This window comes from Calypte anna, chromosome 4B, assembly GCF_003957555.1.
Source record: "Calypte anna isolate BGI_N300 chromosome 4B, bCalAnn1_v1.p, whole genome shotgun sequence".
Lineage (NCBI taxonomy): Eukaryota > Metazoa > Chordata > Aves > Apodiformes > Trochilidae > Calypte > Calypte anna.
The window spans coordinates 23,174,532-23,192,506 of NC_044249.1; the positions used below are offsets into that span (position 1 = coordinate 23,174,532).

A 17,975-nucleotide genomic window follows, 5' to 3' on the forward strand; every position below is an offset into this window, starting at 1 on the left:
CTGCCCGCAGAGCCGAGCCCGCCTGACGCTGCCGCCGTTTATTGCCGCCGCCGCCAGGGGGCGTCCCGACCCGACCCGCGTAGCGCCCCGGGACCGGCCCGACCCCACTCCCCGATAAGGGCTCGAACCCCCGGTCTGGGTCTGACCCCCTCGGTCAGGGGCTGCCGCCGGCCCGCGCCGCCCCGTGCTTCTCGGCGAACCGCCTGCGGGAGGGAGCAGAGAGAGACAGAGAGAGCCTGTCAGGAGGGCCGGTACCGGCACCGGGGCACTGCCCGGCCGCTCCTCTGTGAAACCCGGCCCGGGGGAGCCTGGTTCGAAGGTCACTCGGAGAGAGGAAGGGATGGGCAGGGAGGAGACCCCAGAAGGCCGGAGGTGGGCAGCTGGGGCAGCCCTGAGCTGTCAGTGCTCTCCGGTAACAGCAGCATGACCGGGGCTGCTGTTGTCACACAGAACCCAGGAGAGACAGATCCCAGACAGACAGACAGACAGACACCCGCCTTTCTGCTCCCCAGCCTGAGTCAGCAAGGAAGGTGGAGTAAGGAGGGGTGAGGAGCACAAGCACCCTCCCCAGTCTCCCTGGGATCCTTTCCACTCCAAGATCCCTGTGCTACAGCCAAAGAGCCTCATGAGAGGGGCATGAAACATCGCCACACGGGAGAAAAAGAGAGCCAGGGGGTATCCACGGGAAAGGATTTCCACCTCCTCTCCTTGGCAGTTGTACAGATCACACCCAGTGGATCCAGCAAGAACCCCTCAGCCACCTTTGTACCACTCTAGAGACGGGGCCTGACGCTCAATATTCCATGGCACAGGAATACTGCCAGATCAAATTCCTCTAAACTGAAATTATACTCCAGAAAAAAACCCATGTTTAAATTCTTGGTGACTGAGAGCTACCCAGAGTCACCTTGGGCCAGCCCTTATTCCACAGCTTATTCCACTGATTAATCCTCTGCCTTTTCAGAAACAACTACACTGCTACCTGTGTACAGTCTGTCTGCCCGTAACTCCTACTCATAAGTTACTATTATTCTGCTTTTCTCTGCCAGATTAAGCAGCCCTACAGAAACTGCTTCCTTCACCCACAACTACACAGTGTGTCACCTCAACTTACAGAAAAATCAGAATGAGTTTGGAGGGTATCTTTTCTAAATAAAGTCCCAGACAAAAGAGCTGGGCACTTGTTCCAGTATTTGCTCAGTCAAAACCATGCACAAAGGTCAAACTTGTTCCCTAATTCTTCACTTACACTGAGGAAGATGAACTGTGCTGTCCCTGTTGCCCAACAGCAAGCCTCTCTATAAATTGAGTGGGGCAGGACTCACACCAAGTTCAGAGAAACGTGTAGTCCCCACAGTGACTTGTCAGTGACATCTGAAGAACCAAATGAGTTTTTTTTTCGTTAAGCCATGCTCCTCAGCAGCTGTTTGGGGAAACAGCTTCTATCCCACCTAGGGCTGAGTGCTTGGAAGAGGTAAAGCAGACAAACATCTGCATCCTGTCTTCTCCCTGCCTTGGTCCCACTGCCCTGGGTCAGAGGAGAGGGAAGAGTGGGAAGGAGGCAAAGCAGAGGCTGGCCCTTGGTTGGGGCACAGCAGGGCACTGCTGGGCTGGGGCCTGGGGACTCAGGCAGGGTGAGGAGTGGGAAGGCTCTCACCTCCTGGCGTAGTCGTACAACGCTCGTTTCCGCTCCTGCAAGGACAGATGCCGCTCCACAGGGGACTTTGCAAATTGCTTTGTAGCTGGCTGGAACAGAAGCACAAGAGCCATCAGGAGAGAGTCAAAGCCAGGAGACATCCCCAGTGGCTCTGCCATGTGCCTGTTAGGTCTCCAATTTAAAATGCCACGTTCCCCTGACATGACGGCTCATCCTGAGCACTGGCCACGAGCTGTCAGACCAGAGAAGACAACAGAGCCACCACAAGTACCTTAGAAGGCACAGCCACGGCACCCTGGGAGCCAGAAGCAGCTGCAGCCTGGGAGGTAGACGGAGCAACGTCAGCACCAGCCTCATTACTTTCTGGAAAGAAGGGAACTCTCCCCTCCAGCAGGTTTGCAATGGTGGTATCCACAGAGTCAGTTTGGGCTGTGGGGACAAAAGGGGACCTGTTACAGAGGGAGCTGCTACCCCGGGACACTCAGGCCCTTGCTGCCACTGTGCTCCATGGTGCAGTAGGGACAAGGTTTCTACTCTCAGCTGTCAGACTTGGCACTGGAGAGGTAATCCTGTGTCCCTGCAAACACCTCAGGCACTGCTCACCTAGATCTGTCCTAATGGCCTCCAGAGGCACGTGAGGCAGGACCTCCTTGACCTGCTGAGCCATCGCCATGATCCGCATGTCCTCGGGAATGACGCCGGTCAGGCTGGAAGGCATCCTTGGCCTGGCTGCCTGGGGTTGGCTGGAGGCTGCAACAACAGTGGGCTCAAGAGGGTGCCCCGAGGGTGCACAGCCCCCTCACTGCCAGCTTGCCAGCTTGCTGCAACCTCCTGTCTAGGGCACACAGGCAGCACCTGCCCCCAAGCATGTTGAATGTGCTTTCTCCTCTCCCTCCACACACCAGTAGCCACGAGCAGACTGAGGCAACCACAAGTGCAAAGCATGAGTGGCAGCTTGGTGGCCAGGACACCCACCTGGGGCAAAGGGGAGGAACGACGTGTGTCTCAGCCTCTTCATGTGTTCAGCTTTATCTGCTGCAGTGAGCCGTGTGGATACCACACCCAGCTCCATGGCCAAGAGCTGCAGAAATGCAGAGAAGAGTCACACCCACAGGACCCATAGCATGAACTGCCCTGGCTGGCAGGGGTTGTCCAGGGGTACAGGCTCGCTTGGAGCCACAGCGAGGGGAAGAGGACTGGGACTGATTTCTCCAGGGCCTCAGTGATGCATTTCAGTGTCACATGGAGCACATGAAAGACGAGGAATAGGCAGTATCATCCAGCCAGAATAGGCTGACAGGAAGACACGAGATCTTCGGTACAGGAGTTGTGAAGTGCCTACCGCGTAGGGGAAAGGTGGAGAGACAATTGTTTATCTGATTTGTGGTAGGAGAGAGAAGGGAGAGTGAAATGTTGGAACTATATGGGGCAAGCCTTGATAACTGGCTGAAAGGATAAGGGGTTGCAAACAGGACATGGAAAAATGGAGTAATTGTAAGGGGCAATAGATATGGTCCAGCAATTCCATCATACAACTGCACCCATTCAGAAACACCCTTTGCCACTCTACTGGCAGCCCACCCTCCTCAATCCCAAATGTCCTACATACCCCTCTCCCAAGTCGCCCTCCTACCTCCTGAACTCGGAGCGCAAAATCCTCACTCAGCTCTTCAGCTCGTCTGGGGACAGACGGCATCCACCTGAATGGGGACAACAGCGCTGGGCCAGCGGCTGAGCAGCCCCCCAGGACTGGCAGTGCCACTGTGCTGCCCCCACAGTGACTCTCCTGCAAACCCCACACCTCTCCCACCAGACAAGCCTCAAACTTCAGCGCCAGTTTGGGAAGCAAAGGGCAAGGCCCGGCTCAGGAAACTGTCTGACTGAGTCTTTATTAGCACTCAAGTGTAACATGTGAAATATCTCCTAATGAGTTCTCAGAAAAGCCCCAAACGAGGAGATGCTGCCGCTGATATGGAAGTAGGAAACAGATTAGAAAGAGTTGAGCCAGATATGGTTGGGGAAAGCTTCAGCATAAGACTTTCCCTTACCAAACCCCTTCTGCTGCCTATGGACCAATGCTGTCTGGGCTCCCTTGGTGTCAAAACCACCTCTACAGCTCATGAGGGACTGCAGGGAAGGGAGGGATGCCAGAGACTGAGCTGCCTGCAAGGAATCACTTGGGGTGATCTACAGCAGAGCAGCTAGCTGCAAAAATATACCTGGCAAACATAACATAAAAGCCCTGAGACGCCTCTCCTTCACCAGCTGAGCACGGGAACCAAGGCCCCTCTCCACTCCAGAAGCTGGTTGAAGCTGGTCCAGAAGCTCAACCTGGCAGGGACTAAATAATGCTGAACAAGCTGTGATACCCCAGGGAGGGCACACAGCAGCATATGCCAAAACATCTCTTACTGCAGCAGCAAAAGCCTCAGGCTCTGCAAGTACCCTAAACCTTGCCCCAAACGGAAGAGAGAGATGTAGTACCTTACTTGATAAACTGTGAAGGGAACAAAGAAAGTCCAGAGCAGCTCTGTAATCCAGGAAGAGTCAGCCACGCTCTGGGGAAGAGAGCACAGTGAGAGCACAGCCCACAGGCTCCAGCTGGTCCAGTCCCCACCAGGGAGGCAGTGGGGCAGGACACAGTGAAGCCATGGCAGTGAGTAAGGGACACGCAGGCAGGGAGTAAGGGACAATGAGGCAGAGATGTGGAGGGCAGGAAAGAGGGAATAGCAAACCCAGGACATAGAGAGGGCAGCCTCAGCAGAGCACCTTCACCAGGCAGAGCAAGAGAGTCAAAGTTTCCACTGCTCTGAGTCACCTTTTCCTCCCACTAGGACAGCAGGATTTTCCCTCTGTATTCCCACATTCTCTGTGACTTTAGAAGGATCAGAAGTGCCCTAAAACTTTCTGATGCTTCCTGAGAATGACGAGCAACCCTTGCTTATTCTGATGGGAAAAGCCCATGGGATGTCTCAGCTCCCATCAGCTTTCTCCATTTCCAAACAGGCCACACTGTGGAGCCTCAAACTCTCCTCGTTGAAGGTAACTGAAGGTGAGCTGTAATTCATTACTTTCTATTACAAAAAATAGTAAATAACCTTTTCCCTAAGAAGTGCTGTGCTGCCTGCCAGCAGCCAGCACTGGAGCAGAGGGTTCCCTGTCCTCCCCCGGGACACACCCTGGAGCACCAACACCAGGAAACCAGTCCAACTGAGAGCAGACAGCTGAAGGAGAGACCCTGAGCTAAATTTTTTGACAATTCTAAAGAATTTGCTATAGAATGGACACTGTTCCTTGGATTTTAGTAACTGGTTCCTTTCCTTCTGCAGCACCCAAGCTTTACATCAGCTGGGGAGAACACCACCTCAGGACCTGCAGCTCCCAATGGAGCTGCCCTCCTTCAAGGTTCAAGCTGGTGAAAATTCTTCCTTAAACCCAAATTTGGTGGTTTGCTCAGCCAAGAGTCTGATATATTTCATTGAATGTCTAAGAAAATTCTCCGTAAAGCATTGCTCGAACTGCTCGAGATGTCACATCTCCAGTCCTCAGAAGTTTCTGATCGTTTAAAATTATATAAGCAATCCACTGGGATTTATTTAGCCAATGTATATGAAGGGCAAGAAACCCTCCTTGACCTCTGCAGATAAAAATCTGAGCCAAGAAGTGGCTGTAACCAGCTTCTTGAAACAGCTCTGCAGCTCTGTGCACGCTGCTCTCCCAACTTTACTGAAGGAAAGGATGCAGAAACAAATATACAATTTGTCACATCTCAGAATTTCTCAGAGAAGCCAAAACATAAAAAGAAACATTCCAGTTCTCCCACTTCTCTGGAGAAATTTTAAATAAAAAAATTTAGAGTACCCTCACTGCTAGAAAACTGAATCTTAATCCAAAACTGAACTTGTGCAGTACCAACAGTCTGCAGACGCTGCTGCCGTGGGCTTGGTCAGAAAAAACCCACCAAAGGTCTCCACTGAAGCCTCTTCTCCAGCAGCTATCTACAATCTTTCTGCCTTTTTCCTGATAAGATGATTAGGCTGAGTGTCTTTAAGTGCTCTGTGGATTCTGCATCATTCTTTTGCCCCACTTCCATGGGCACCCCCTTGTCGTGGGGGAGGAGCTTTTGTGCCCTCGTGAGGTTGTGAGCTATGCTGGCAGTCGCAGATGCCTCCAGTAGGGTCTCCCATGCCAGACAGGTCACAACTGAAGGGTCAGACAGTGTGTCCATGGGCAGGATGGGCTCACTAGCCTTCAGGCAACCATCCTAGGAGAAGGACAACTCTAACTCCAAACCCAGGCAGATGGAGCTCATTTAGCCTTGTAAGGCCATCCATCTAAGAGGAGGATACTCTAACTAAACCTACATCCTGAGGACGTCCTGTCAGCGTGCTTGCAGCAAGCATGGGTAGAGCCCTTCTTAAATCTTGGTTTGTGAGGCCAGGCCATGATGAATGTGCCACCTTTAGTATGGGCTGTGCCATTTTTTGTCCGGCTGCTTTATGTCCATCCATTGTCCTTTTATCTTAACCACATGGACAACAGAGAATCAACTAAAACGTCTTACAAATATAAAATGTAAGTGCCTTTTCATCAAATAGATCTATAAATAATATCAGGCAAAAAACTTCAACAAAATCTCACTCTGTAAACAAGCTGGGAACAGTTTATTGCAATCTGTTCAGCAGTGCCAAGATTATAACTATGAACTTTGCCACTTTTCTGAGGCTGGCATTGCATCATGTTCCACATCTGCACTCAGGATATACAAGCTCAAGAACCCTGTTCAAAGAGCCCTGCACAACCCTTGGCATGCCAGAGAGACCTTTCCACAGCACTTTACAATTGGACAGGGAGGAGGTGCAACATGGAGCTGGTGACAGAAGCCAGGCAGCACTGTCACACAGCTGAGCCTCCAAAATCACCAGTGTAACCAAAGGAGCATTTGGAGTTCCCTGGGGAAGGCATGTGGAAAGCAGAAGTGTCAGCACTGAGGAGCTTGTCCTAAGGTGAGAGGACAGGAGGCCGCAGGCACTGCCACAGGCTGAGAAGCAGGAGCAGAGTGAGGACAGAGCAGAGGCTCACTAAGCACACCCCTCAACACCCGCACAGCGCCCGCCCTCTCCGGCTCACCACAGTGATCAAAGGCCTCTGGACTTGCAGGGCAACTGGCTGCACCACATCCAGGATAGAGAACGGCCAAGAGCTGCAAAGGAAGAATTCAACAGCAAATGACCCCAGAGCTTACGGCAGTGCCACCAGCCCTGCCACAGAACCCCCATGCCCAGCACCTGAAGCGCAGCAAGCCGGCACGGCCATTGGTGGCTGCCTCCTCCGGGAAGAGCAGCAGCGGGGGGTTTCCTCTGTGGGATGAATACACCTTTAGAGAATCCACCAGCTCCACCCGGCTCCCTGTTGCTCCCAGCTCCATGAATCCCCGAGACCAGCAGATGAAGCCAGGAGCACCGTTCAGTGCAGGCTGCAAGGGAAAAGAAGAGTTAGGAAGAAACATCCCATGGCCCCCTTTCAGCCACAGCCCACTGCCCCAGGTGACAGCAGGAGGCACAGTTCCTGCTTATGAGCAAAAATGCCTCTGGGGGCTGAGGGAGCAACCTGCATGGTAAAAGCACTGGTAGCAGAGAACTTGTTATTGCCAAGCTGCAGGAACTGCTCTGGCCTGAAATCCCCAGGAATTTGATTCCTAGTCTTCAGTTCAGACTGCACTCCTGTCCCCCCTGCCCTGGGGGACAACTGCGTTCCCCCACCTTTTCTCTGTCAGCTCCTGACAGGCTTGGCAGGGGCTACACTACTTCCATGAGTTACTTTTCTCCAGGTAAGGAACAACTCTAGAGCTGTTCAGTTACAGGACCTACCAACTTTACTCCCAGGCACATTTGGTGCATTTTGATACAGGAACTCCACACACAAGGAGTTTCAAAGGAGTTTGGGGAACGTTACCCAGCACAGTCACCCAAGCAGCACTGCCTGCCACACAGCTCCCTCTGCATCCACATGCAAAGAAGTGGTACCCAATGCTGGGGGAAAGCCCCCAACCAACCCTGCTTCTGACACCACCTCTCAGGAAGTTCAGAAAAGCAAAGATTTTCCCACTCTTTTTCAATAAAATCAACACTCGCTGCACCATCTCCTGTCCTTTCTCACCCTATTGCATTTTTTCATGCAAAGGCTAAAGCGTGACACTGAACCACAGAAAAAACCCTCAAGGCTTGTGCAATCCCGGGTTAACACATAACAACTAAAGAGGCTCAGGGCTACACCTAAATTCTGAAAGTGTTCTCTGCACTTTCCTCGTGGGGAGAGTCCAGACCTGCCACGCTCCATCTCCAAGTTACTCACCGTGTTACAAGAGGTCAGGAGGCTGATGACGTTGTGATCGAATTGTGTGATGTGGTTGGCAATGTACACCCTCACGCTGGCATCACGGAGCCGGGGATCGTTTTGCCGCACAAATAAGCCCAGCACTGAGCACATCACACGCACAATGAACCTGAAGAGGGGGTAAGTGGTTTCCTCAGACCCTGCAGCCTCAGCTGTCCCTGGCCCACACATCTGACAAACACAAGAGACACGGGAACCCCTGTGATTTGCACAGGGACCACGGTACAAAATGGAAAGGATTTTACAGGTGGCTGGGACAGGAATGACTGGAGGGATGCAGCTGAAGGCTGCCTGCAGAGCTGGAAAGGCAGCAGAAACTATGAGGCACCAAGCCCCACCACGGGATACCAGCTGATGTCCATGTCAGATCAGCCCTTGAACACTCCAGAAGCATTTGCACCTCTGCATGAGCCAACTGTCCACAGCTACGGACCCTAGGAGGGGGCAGCCCAGCCCCCTGCCTCACAGCAGTATCTGCACACCCCCTCCCCACCACTGTCAGCCCTGGGCAGCGCAGGGAGGCACGCACCGTCGCACCACGCTGTCAGGCAGGGCGCAGCTGACCAGAAAGACGTGTACACCGATGAAGAGGCGCAGGACGAGTAGGCAGAGTCCCACGGGCGCGTAGAGCAGCAGGGCCAGCAGCAGGAAGCCATCGGTCGGGAACCTGCAGGGCCAGGGAGCAGCACAGCCAGCCTTAGTACGGCTGGAGCACACACAGGGCTGCCCGCTGGGCCTTCCCCAGTGACCACCCTGCTCCTCCTGCCCCGCCCTCCCCCTGCCAGACAGCCCGGCCCTGTCCCTCCGCGGGCCTACAGGGCACGCTCCGCTCTGAGTCGCTCATCCCCCAGCGGGACACCCCGATCTTCCCCACGGAACTCCTTCCCCCAGCGAGTCCCCAGTGTCCGGCCCCCGCCCCGCGGACACCCCAGCCTCCTGCCCGGGACAACCCCGGCAGACCGCGGCCCACCCCGCCGAACACGCAGAGCAACGGGTGCCCCTCAAGCCGCCTCGGCGCTCACCGGTGCGAGTCAAAGAGCCGCTCGGGGCCCGGGGCCGAAGAAGGCTCCATCCCCGCCGCAGCCGCTGCCTCAGACCCGCCCGCCACCCGCCGCCATCTTCCCCGCGGCCGCCCGCCTAGCGCGCGGGGCATGCTGAGAGGCGGGCGCGAGGCACGCCGGGAAGGCGCCGTTCTCCCCCCCAGCAGCTCCGCTCCCTCCCGCTCGCCGCGGGCCCCCGGCAGCCGGAGGGGCCGGGTAGAGAGGTCCGCGGGTCTGGCAACTCCGGCGCTCACGCCGCAAATCCTCCTTGCCCTTCTCCCGCGCCACCGCTACTGGCTCCTTGTGGCAGTGAGACTACAACTCCCAGCGTGCCCCGCGGCGGAAGGCAGCTTCCGGAGGCTCCCCGCCTCACGGACTACAGCTCCCAGCGTGCCTCGCGGTGAGCCGTGCCTCGGGGGGCGGGGCTGCTGCTCCCAGTCTGCCCCGCGCGGCCCCGCGGCAGCATGGCGGGGTTGGGGCGCTGGGCGCGGGTAGCGCTGCGGCTGCGGACGGCACCGGGCACGGCGCGGTGGTGTCGGGCGCTGTGCGGGGCCTCTGAGGCACCGCCTCCTCCACCTCCTTCTTCCGCGGGGGAGCGGGCGCTGGCGGCGGCGCTGGGCGCCGGCGCAGCGGGGCTGTTGCTGTTGTGGGCCCGGGAGAGCCGCCGACCCGCCCTGCCCACCCTGTCCGCCGCCGTGCCCGCCCCGCCGCCGCCCTCCTCGCCCCGCGCCGCCTTCAACTTCATCGCCGATGTGGTGGAGAAGACGGCGCCCGCGCTGGTCTACGTGGAGATCGTGGGCAGGTACCGGCGGCCTCTCGGTCCTGTCCTGACCCACTCCTCCTCGCACCCCAGGGAGGAGTCTCTCAGCCCCCCTCTCCCAGCCCTCGGCCGTCCCGGGCTGCCTGGCCTCCGAATGGGTCCCATAAAGGACAGACCCATTCTGTGGCTATCGCCCTTTGCCTCGGACGCGCTGCTGCCGCCCGCTCCTCCAGGAGAGCTTCAGCAAAGCTCCCTTCGGGGCGGCGGCCCCAGGCTGCTCCCACTCTGTCCTTGCAGCAGAATTTTGCCATTGGGCTCCAGAACGTTCTTGCCAGACCGTGACTGCTGCCTGTCAGGGCAGCTCAGGATGGCTCTGCTCTGCAGCTTGTGGTGTCACCTACAGCATGCTGTCCCCCCCAGCATGGTGCTCCATAACTTTCCCCCATGAGCAAAGTTGACTGAGCTGCAGTTTTAAAGACCTTTTTTCTCTCCTGATCTTGCAGGCTGGTGTGACATTTGCCTTTTCCTAGCTATCAGGAGTCCTCCTATATATATTTGAGCGCTTGCAGGGACATCCAACACTCCTTTGTGTCCCCTTGTGTGGAGTTGTGTGTGTCCAGTTGGCTTTGGGGTGAACGATCCCTCCCTTGATCCTCTGTGTCATGCTGCATCCCCGCAGGTCTGCCTCTGGGCTCGAGGGCTTGGGAGCCCCAAAGACCAGGGCAAAAGGGCACCAGTCGCCTCAGAACCTTGTGTCTGGTGTCTCTGGGTCCCTTGTCTCACTGAACACCAGCAACCTTCCCACTCTGTCTCTCTTGTCCCAGCAGGGTCAGACCTTTGCCATTGTGCACAGGCTCTGGATTTTTCCTGCTTGTTCCCTGTGTGTTCATGTGGACTATGGAAATGAGAAAGTGAAGGAGTTTCCCTACAGTGCTGTTGCCAGACATCCCCACCATACTTTGCTTTTTTCCAGGCCTCCCTGCTGGGGTCACCCAGTCTGCCTGGTCCTGCATGCCCCCCCCCACCCTGAGTCCCCACCAGCCCCTCAGGTTGTCCACCCCCCTGACCTGTGCCCACCTCACAGGCATCCTTTTTCGGGCCGTGATATGCCCATCTCCAATGGCTCGGGTTTCTTGGTATCCTCGGATGGGCTCATCGTGACCAACGCTCACGTGGTGGCCAACCGGCGACGTGTGCGGGTGAAGCTGGCCAGTGGTGAGCAGTACGACGCTGTGGTGCAGGACGTGGACCAGGTTGCAGACATTGCCACCATCAAGATAAAGCCTAAGGTGAGCTTTGCTGTTGTGGAGACACTCCCTGCCCTCCCCTGCCCTCCTGCTCTCCCATCAGACCACTTAGCAACCTCCTCTCCCACAGCACCCACTGCCCACCCTGCCCCTGGGGCGCTCCTCCGAGGTGCGGCAGGGAGAGTTCGTGGTGGCCATGGGCAGCCCCTTCGCCCTGCAGAACACTATCACCTCCGGCATTGTCAGCTCTGCCCAGCGGGGCAGCCGAGAGCTGGGCCTGACCACCTCTGACATGGAGTACATCCAGACCGACGCTGCCATCGACGTAAGGGGAGCTTGGGGTGCACAGCGGGCAGGCACCTCACCCTGGCACCCCTCTTTGGGGAGGGGCTGTGGGGGCTGGACACAGGGTGCTGGGAGACAAAGAGGTGTCTGGGTGCTGTGTTTCTGGGCCTGACCCTGTTCCCTCTTCCCTGTCCTGGTGCTGGGGGTCCTGCTGGGCTCGGATGTGCCTTTCATGACCTGTCGCTGTCACCACTCTCTCCTGCTGCAGTTCGGGAACTCCGGGGGCCCCCTTGTCAACTTGGTGAGTGCTCCTGCTTCCACCCTAACTGCCCAGATGTTCTGGTTTACTTAGAAGACATTTTGCTAAAAGTAAAATTACAAGAAAATTAGTTCTCTCCTGGGCCAAAGCAGGACACTAGAACAGAGATGCTGGTGTCCCCTCCAGTCCCTGTCCCGTGGGGGAGCACCTGTAGGTGCTGCCGCTATTGGGAAGGAGGGGCTGCACCAACTCCAGCCTCCCTGTGAGGAGGAGCAGGGGACCAGCCCGGGAGGGAACCCTGTGCTGTTTCAGGGCTTCTGAGCCAATGGGGCTTTGGGTGGCAGTGTCGGGCCCTGCTCAGTTGAGGCTGCATGGCTGGTGCAGGGGGGTGGCTGAGGGCAGGACTGCATCCCTAGGGTTGGTCCCTGCCCACTCTAGCAGGGCTGGGCTGGCTGGAAGGGGACAGGCATCTCCCTGTGGACCACAGTGCAGGCTGAGCAGTACTGTGACCTTCTCTGCAGGATGGAGAAGTGATCGGAGTGAACACCATGAAGGTGACATCAGGCATCTCCTTTGCCATCCCCTCGGACAGGCTGCGCAAGTTCCTGCAGAAGGAGGAGCAGCGCAAGAGTGAGTTGGGTGTGCCCCTTGCTTGAGTGGTGGGGGAAGGAGGCCAGGAGGAGGGGGACAAGGGAAGCTGTGGCACAGCTGGGCTCTGGGCCCTTCTGAGAGCAGGGAGAGCAGAGCAGCAGGAAGAGTCTTCAGAAGCAGGAAGATTCTCACATCTGTCACAAAGCCCCTCTGCTGTTGGGGACGTGTGCTGCTGTCCCTGCCTGCATAGGCCTAACAAGCTCCAATGAGGCTGCAGCCCAGGTGAAGACTTTTAAATTGTCTAAAGGCCTTGCACTTAAGTCCCCATAAGTAGATAAGGATTTTTTTTCTTTTGTGGTTTTTGTTTTTTGAGTTGGGTTTGGGGTTTTTTTGTTTTGTTTTGTTTTTGGTCCATTTCTGCTTTTTAGTAGGTCTCAGGGTATGGGAAAATCATGGTGGGTCATTTGTTGGTGTTCAAAAAGGAAAAGAATGACCTGGAAACTGAGGTACAGTACACTCAGTATTACTGAGGTGCAGTAATAGAAGCACAAGTGCAGGATTCAGCTGTATCATAAAGCTGTATCAGCAATTTTGAGTCACCAGTCCTGGAGGGATTTCAAAGCCATGTAGATGGTGCTGAGGGACATAGGTTAGTGATGGCTATGGAAGTGCTGGGTTACCAGTTGGACTCCATGATCCTAAAGGTCTTCTCCAAACAGAATGATCTGATGGTTCTATAAAGGACAGGTAAATAACTTAGTCCTGTAGAACATTGCCTCTTTTTGTTCCTTTGTGTTTAGGATAATTCATTTAATACACATTCTTGATTTCTGGTTCTTATGTTGACACCATGTGGTGATATTATCAGTCAAAAAGACTGCTCAAACCAGGAAAGTAAAACATGCCTGATCTGCATGTAACCCAGCTGCTTCACATGGGCAGTAGACTCAGTCCATGTGGTGCCTGCCCTGCAGTGTGTGGATTTGGGACCCAGCCCAGGGCTGGTTTGAGCACAGGTCTCTCCAGATGTGTCATTTGCTGTCCTTCTCTTCAGCAGGCTCGTGGTTTGGCAACGCAGAGACGAAGCGCCGTTACATAGGGGTGATGATGCTGACCCTCACACCCAGGTACATGTCCTACAGTCAGGGACCAGCAGGCAGGTCTTGTTGTGGCATGGTGGCTGTGTGGTGGTATCTCCCAAGCTAACTAAGTGCCTGGTTTGGGGAGGATTGCCTTTATGCCCTCAGCATTCAATCTCAGGTCTCTTTGTACTCATGTGTTTAGACTCTGGGCTGTGTCAGAGGTAAATTAGACACTTGCAAGTTTGTACACTTGTGGCAGAATCTGCAAGTAGATAAGAAGTCCCTGAATGTGCCCCCCAGCATACCAGATGAGCCTGTAATTGCCACTGAAAGGAGCTGGATAAAGAACCCTTGTGACGCTGCATGAGTGAAAAGCCACCAGAAAAGTTGTGTAATTAACAGACACATAGCACACCAACCAAAAAGTGCGATGAAACAACTGAGCAAGTTGTGCTTTCCAGGAGGAGGGGTCTGCCAGGTGAATTGTGTGAAGGTGCATAAACAGCTCTAGAATATGGGAGTTTCACAGTAAGAAATGTCAAGTTTGCCTGCAGTAATCAGCTGAGGGAGGAGATAAAACGTATAGGAAAGCTGATGTGTTGTGAGGCTCCTGAGCCTCGGGAGGATGGCGGGGTGCTGCATCTAGAAAGAAACCATCATAGTGGTGACCGTGCCCTGGGAAGAGGGAAAGGGATGAATCCTTGTGGGCTCCCGTGGCTCCGTATGTTGTGGTGCACAGGCTGCCAACACCTCTGGGCACCTCAAGCAGTCTCGGGTTTCTCCCTGGAACACAAGCAGAGCATCAGATGCTCTGTGTCACCTGAGACTGGGGTGATGGCATGGCTGGGGACAGTCAGCGTTGCTGGTGTGTCCAGTAGATGGTGCTGGTACTCAGCGGAACCTCCGGCATTTGGGGAGTCCGACTCCTCCCACTCCATGGGGCAGGCGTGCAGGTCCAAGCCTGTCGGGGAAGACGTGTGAAACGTTTGGACTTGTGAAATGTTTAGCCAGGTCCGGCTTCTGCACAGCCAGCGAGCAGTCTGGCAGCTGGTCCTGAGCAACCATCGGACCACGAGGCTTGTTTGTGCCCAGTTGCTGGGGTCACTTCCCAAGGAGGGATTGCTTGCCTTGGAATTGGGTGATGACATTGTCCGAACATGCTCACTGGAGAAGTCAGAAGCTTCCCCTAGTGCAGGAAGAAAGAGAAGATCCAGGTTGGGTACAAGTTCATCAACAGCCTGGTTCTGTTCCACAGACTGTCTGGCAGGCAGGAGCTTCCCAAGGCTCCAAACCTTTCTCCTGATTTCTGAAGGGAACAGAGCTGAGCCCATGGCTTTGAGCTCAGCTGCCATGGAGCTTGTGCGTGCCCTCACCATTGCCACAAAAAGCCATGGGAAGAGACAGGGCCCAGCTAGCACAACCCTCGGCAGTCATCTCACAACAGGAAGTAAGAAGGAACAGAAAAAAGGACTTTGGAAACAGCAAAGGAGTGAGAGAGTGGTTATTGGGAACAGTTACACATGTAAAAAACAGCTGCTGAGGTGTATTCCTGGTCAGGGCTATAACTGGAGGGATGTCTAAAACATGGATTAGTTCTTCACCCAGTGTGTGATAGAACTTGCTGGTGTTGTGGGGTTCAAAAGAGCAAATAGAAAACTTTGCAGAAGGAAAATCTTGCTGGCCTCGAGGTGCGGTGGTGCAACATTACAGCTCAGGAGCTTTCTGAGACAGGCAGCTAGAGGCCATGAGCAGCTGAAGGCCACAAGCCTTTCTTAGAAATGGGCATTGTTCAGTGTTGGTGAACGAGGCAAAGGTGTAGATCTAGCTCTGTGAACATGCAGACCATGAGATTGTTGGTTCCATCAGTGATGCTTGGTGAGAGGGCAAAAGGCAACAGGTACAAACTGGAACACATGAGGGATGTAGAATGCTGTTTGCTGTCCTCCACTCTGGTAAGATCCAAGACGGAGTGGAGTGTCCAGTTCTGAATGCTTTCAGGAGGGGAGAGGAGCAGTTGGAAGGATTCCAAATAGGAGCAGAATTGGAGCTGAGCAAAGATGGGAGGAACTGGGATTGTTTGGGATTTTCCAGGGACTCCAGGAGGAGGATGCAGGTTCTCTCCAGAGGAGAGGCAGGTTTACCTCTGCTGGACATGTCTGGCCAGAGACGGACACAGAGTTTCTTCTGTCAGGAGAGAAGTGAAACTGCAGGAAGGGAGGGGTGGAAGGGAGGAAGGAAAGGAGGGGTGGAAGGAAGGGAAGGAATTTGATGATCTGACTTGCTCAGAAAAGCAATGTGTGTTCCCACTGTGATCCAATTTCCATCTGTCTCCGATGCTGTTAGGACTTTTGTCTTACAGTTTTTGACAGAAAGATTGTGGTGTTTGGGTGTCCCTGGGGTTTGCAGATGGCCTCTTGTCCTTAATAGTGTGTGAAGACTCAGGAGGTGAGGTTCTGCACTGTGGTCTTCCAGCCTGTGCAGCTGTGATGGGGTGGGAGTGCTGCTCTGCTTCCCAGCTCCTTACCACGATACTGGTTTTCACTCTGCAGCATCCTGGCTGAGCTGAAGTTGCGTGACCCCAGCTTCCCTGATGTCTCCTATGGAGTGCTGATCCACAAGGTGATCATTGGCTCTCCAGCCCATCAGTAAGTGCTGCCCTGTGCCTTGGAGGGTGGTGTGGGAGAGCAGGTAGATGGGATGTGCTTAACAGAGTGCTTTCCTCCTGAGTCTGCAGTCAGTCTGCAGCAGAAACTCCCTGGTGGCCCTTGCCCAGGCTTGGTGTCCTGTTGGCTGGTTGGAGGGACACTCAGTGCAGAAGCCCGAGATTCCTGGAATGCCTGGGAAGATGAAGCTGAGCCTCTGCTCCACCTGCTGTGCACTCCCATGACGGTTCTCTCGCAGGGCAGGGATGAAGGCTGGGGACGTGGTGCTGGAGATCAACGGGCAGCCGTCTCGCCGCGCGGAGGATGTGTACGAGGCAGTTCGGACACAGCAGAGCCTGGCTATGCTGGTGCGGCGTGGCTATGACACATTGCTGGTGAGCGTTGTCCCTGAGGTCACAGAGTAGCAGTGCTGCCGTGCTGGGCACGGACTGGCCCAGAGCCGAGGACACAGGACAGAGACACATCTGTGCACTGATCCAGAGCTCCTGAGGAACTGACTGGAAGGGGCCAGGCAGAGGGGCTGGCCCAGTGCTCGGAAGGACTCAAGATGCAACCATTCCCCTCCATACTCCAATAAAGCTCTTTTCTAGGGATCCCAGTGCCCTGTTGCCTCTTCCCCATGTAGTGGCTGTGGGCAAGGGGATGCTGGGCTGTGTGAGATCCTGCCCTTCCTGTCAGTCCCCACATGAGTCCTTCCAGCCGGGTAGGAGCACACCAGCTGTTTCCCCAGGGACCCCCTCAGTGTTAGGGGAGAGGCGTCCTGCCACCCACACAGGCTGGGACATGACTTCTCCATCTGTAACTTGTGAGTAGCCCTTGAGGTGTGGCTGGTAGGGCCACCACTGCAGCAGGAACAGCTTTGCCAGGGCAGCTCTCCTTGGTGTGCCGGTTGAGCTGGTCTGTGGCAGCTCAGGCTGCCATGGCTGTGCCTACAGGACCAGAGGGATGTGGTAGATGTCTGCTTTTCCACGTTGCAGAAGCTCCAAGGTCTGCATCCACAGCTGCACCCATGAAGCAGGTTGTGAAAGGGGTGCCAAGGCTGGGCCCTGAGATGGCCCTCGTGGTCACGAGGCTCAAAGGTGGGAGCAGGGGCTGGTGCCAGGGCTGTGGGTGCCTGGTGGGTGCTGCGTGTCCCTCCCCCAGCCCTGTGTCTGTCCTGCAGCACTGCTCTCCCACGCTTGCAGCCCCTGGGGACCGGCTGGGCCCTCCCTGTGCTCTGCAGCTGGTGGCCTGGAGCCCATCTGTCCCTTCTGGGAAGGAGGAGCTCTGACTTTTCCTGGAAGAGCCCCCGCTCCGCTGGGCCCAGCTGTGCTCCGCTGGAGGAATGTGGGTGTTGTGCCAGGCCCTGCCCAGGACGGGGCTCCCCAGCTCTTGCTCCTCTCTGTTATTTTTAGGAGATGAAAGAAGCTCAGTTTCTCGGGGTGCTGCTGTGAAGGGCAGCTCCTCCCGCCCCAGAGAACAGGGCTTCTTTCAGCTGGCCTGGCCTCGCCAGAGGAATTTGCTCCCCCGGCAAGGCCCAGTCAGCGGCTCACGGGGGAAATAGCTGAGGCGCCGTCAGCGTGTCTGGCATAGCTACCCCGGGAGCCCTGACCACAGCGATTTCCAGTGCCCGGAGCCAGGGCCTGCCCTGGTTCTGATGCTTCCTGCGTCTGTCCCTGGCAATATGGAGGTCACTAGGCTGCAGGAGCAGGGCTATCCCTGCCCTTGCTTCATGTCACGTCCTCCTCCTCTGGCCTGGGCTCTGCTCCCACCATGTCAGTCACATCATCCCATCTCTGCTGAGACTGTAGTCCTCATGGGTCAAACTGCTCCAGAGATGATGGGGACTCTAGCCTTGCCCTGGGCAGCCTGGACCAGGCCCTGACAACCCTTTCCAGCTCCAACCTAAACCTCCCCTGGCACAACTTAAGGCCGCTTCTCTTGTCCCATCCCTTGTTCCTTGGGAGCAGAGCCCGACCCCCACTGGCCCCAACCTCCTCTCAGGGGGTTGCAGAG

The 17,975-nt window shown here is 55.7% G+C and overlaps 2 protein-coding genes across 4 annotated transcripts; one reads left to right on the plus strand and one right to left on the minus strand.

The window, feature by feature from the left end:
- Window positions 1-23: 23 nt before the first annotated feature.
- On the minus strand, window positions 24-9,192 carry AUP1 (AUP1 lipid droplet regulating VLDL assembly factor). Of its 2 annotated transcripts, XM_030450532.1 has the most exons (12): window positions 9,076-9,192; window positions 8,583-8,720; window positions 8,012-8,162; window positions 6,946-7,133; window positions 6,788-6,860; window positions 4,142-4,215; window positions 3,291-3,357; window positions 2,633-2,738; window positions 2,261-2,407; window positions 1,929-2,086; window positions 1,658-1,746; window positions 24-203 (listed from the first exon to the last, which is right to left on the minus strand). In XM_030450532.1, exons 1-12 carry the CDS (start codon window positions 9,123-9,125, stop codon window positions 155-157), a joined length of 1,290 nt encoding a protein of 429 aa, XP_030306392.1. In that variant the 5' UTR covers window positions 9,126-9,192; the 3' UTR covers window positions 24-154. The 2 variants fall into 2 exon arrangements, with proteins under 2 accessions (XP_030306392.1, XP_030306393.1); XM_030450533.1 differs by lacking the exon at window positions 3,291-3,357 and having other exon boundaries at window positions 4,147-4,215; window positions 9,076-9,182.
- Window positions 9,193-9,549: 357 nt separating this feature from the next.
- Window positions 9,550-16,573, plus strand: HTRA2 (HtrA serine peptidase 2). 2 transcript variants are annotated; one of them, XM_030450534.1, is made up of 8 exons: window positions 9,550-9,895; window positions 10,938-11,142; window positions 11,231-11,425; window positions 11,654-11,686; window positions 12,166-12,274; window positions 13,290-13,362; window positions 15,867-15,962; window positions 16,219-16,573. In XM_030450534.1, exons 1-8 carry the CDS (start codon window positions 9,558-9,560, stop codon window positions 16,382-16,384), a joined length of 1,215 nt encoding a protein of 404 aa, XP_030306394.1. In that variant the 5' UTR covers window positions 9,550-9,557; the 3' UTR covers window positions 16,385-16,573. The 2 variants fall into 2 exon arrangements, with proteins under 2 accessions (XP_030306394.1, XP_030306396.1); XM_030450536.1 differs by having other exon boundaries at window positions 13,293-13,362.
- Window positions 16,574-17,975: the final 1,402 nt, after the last annotated feature.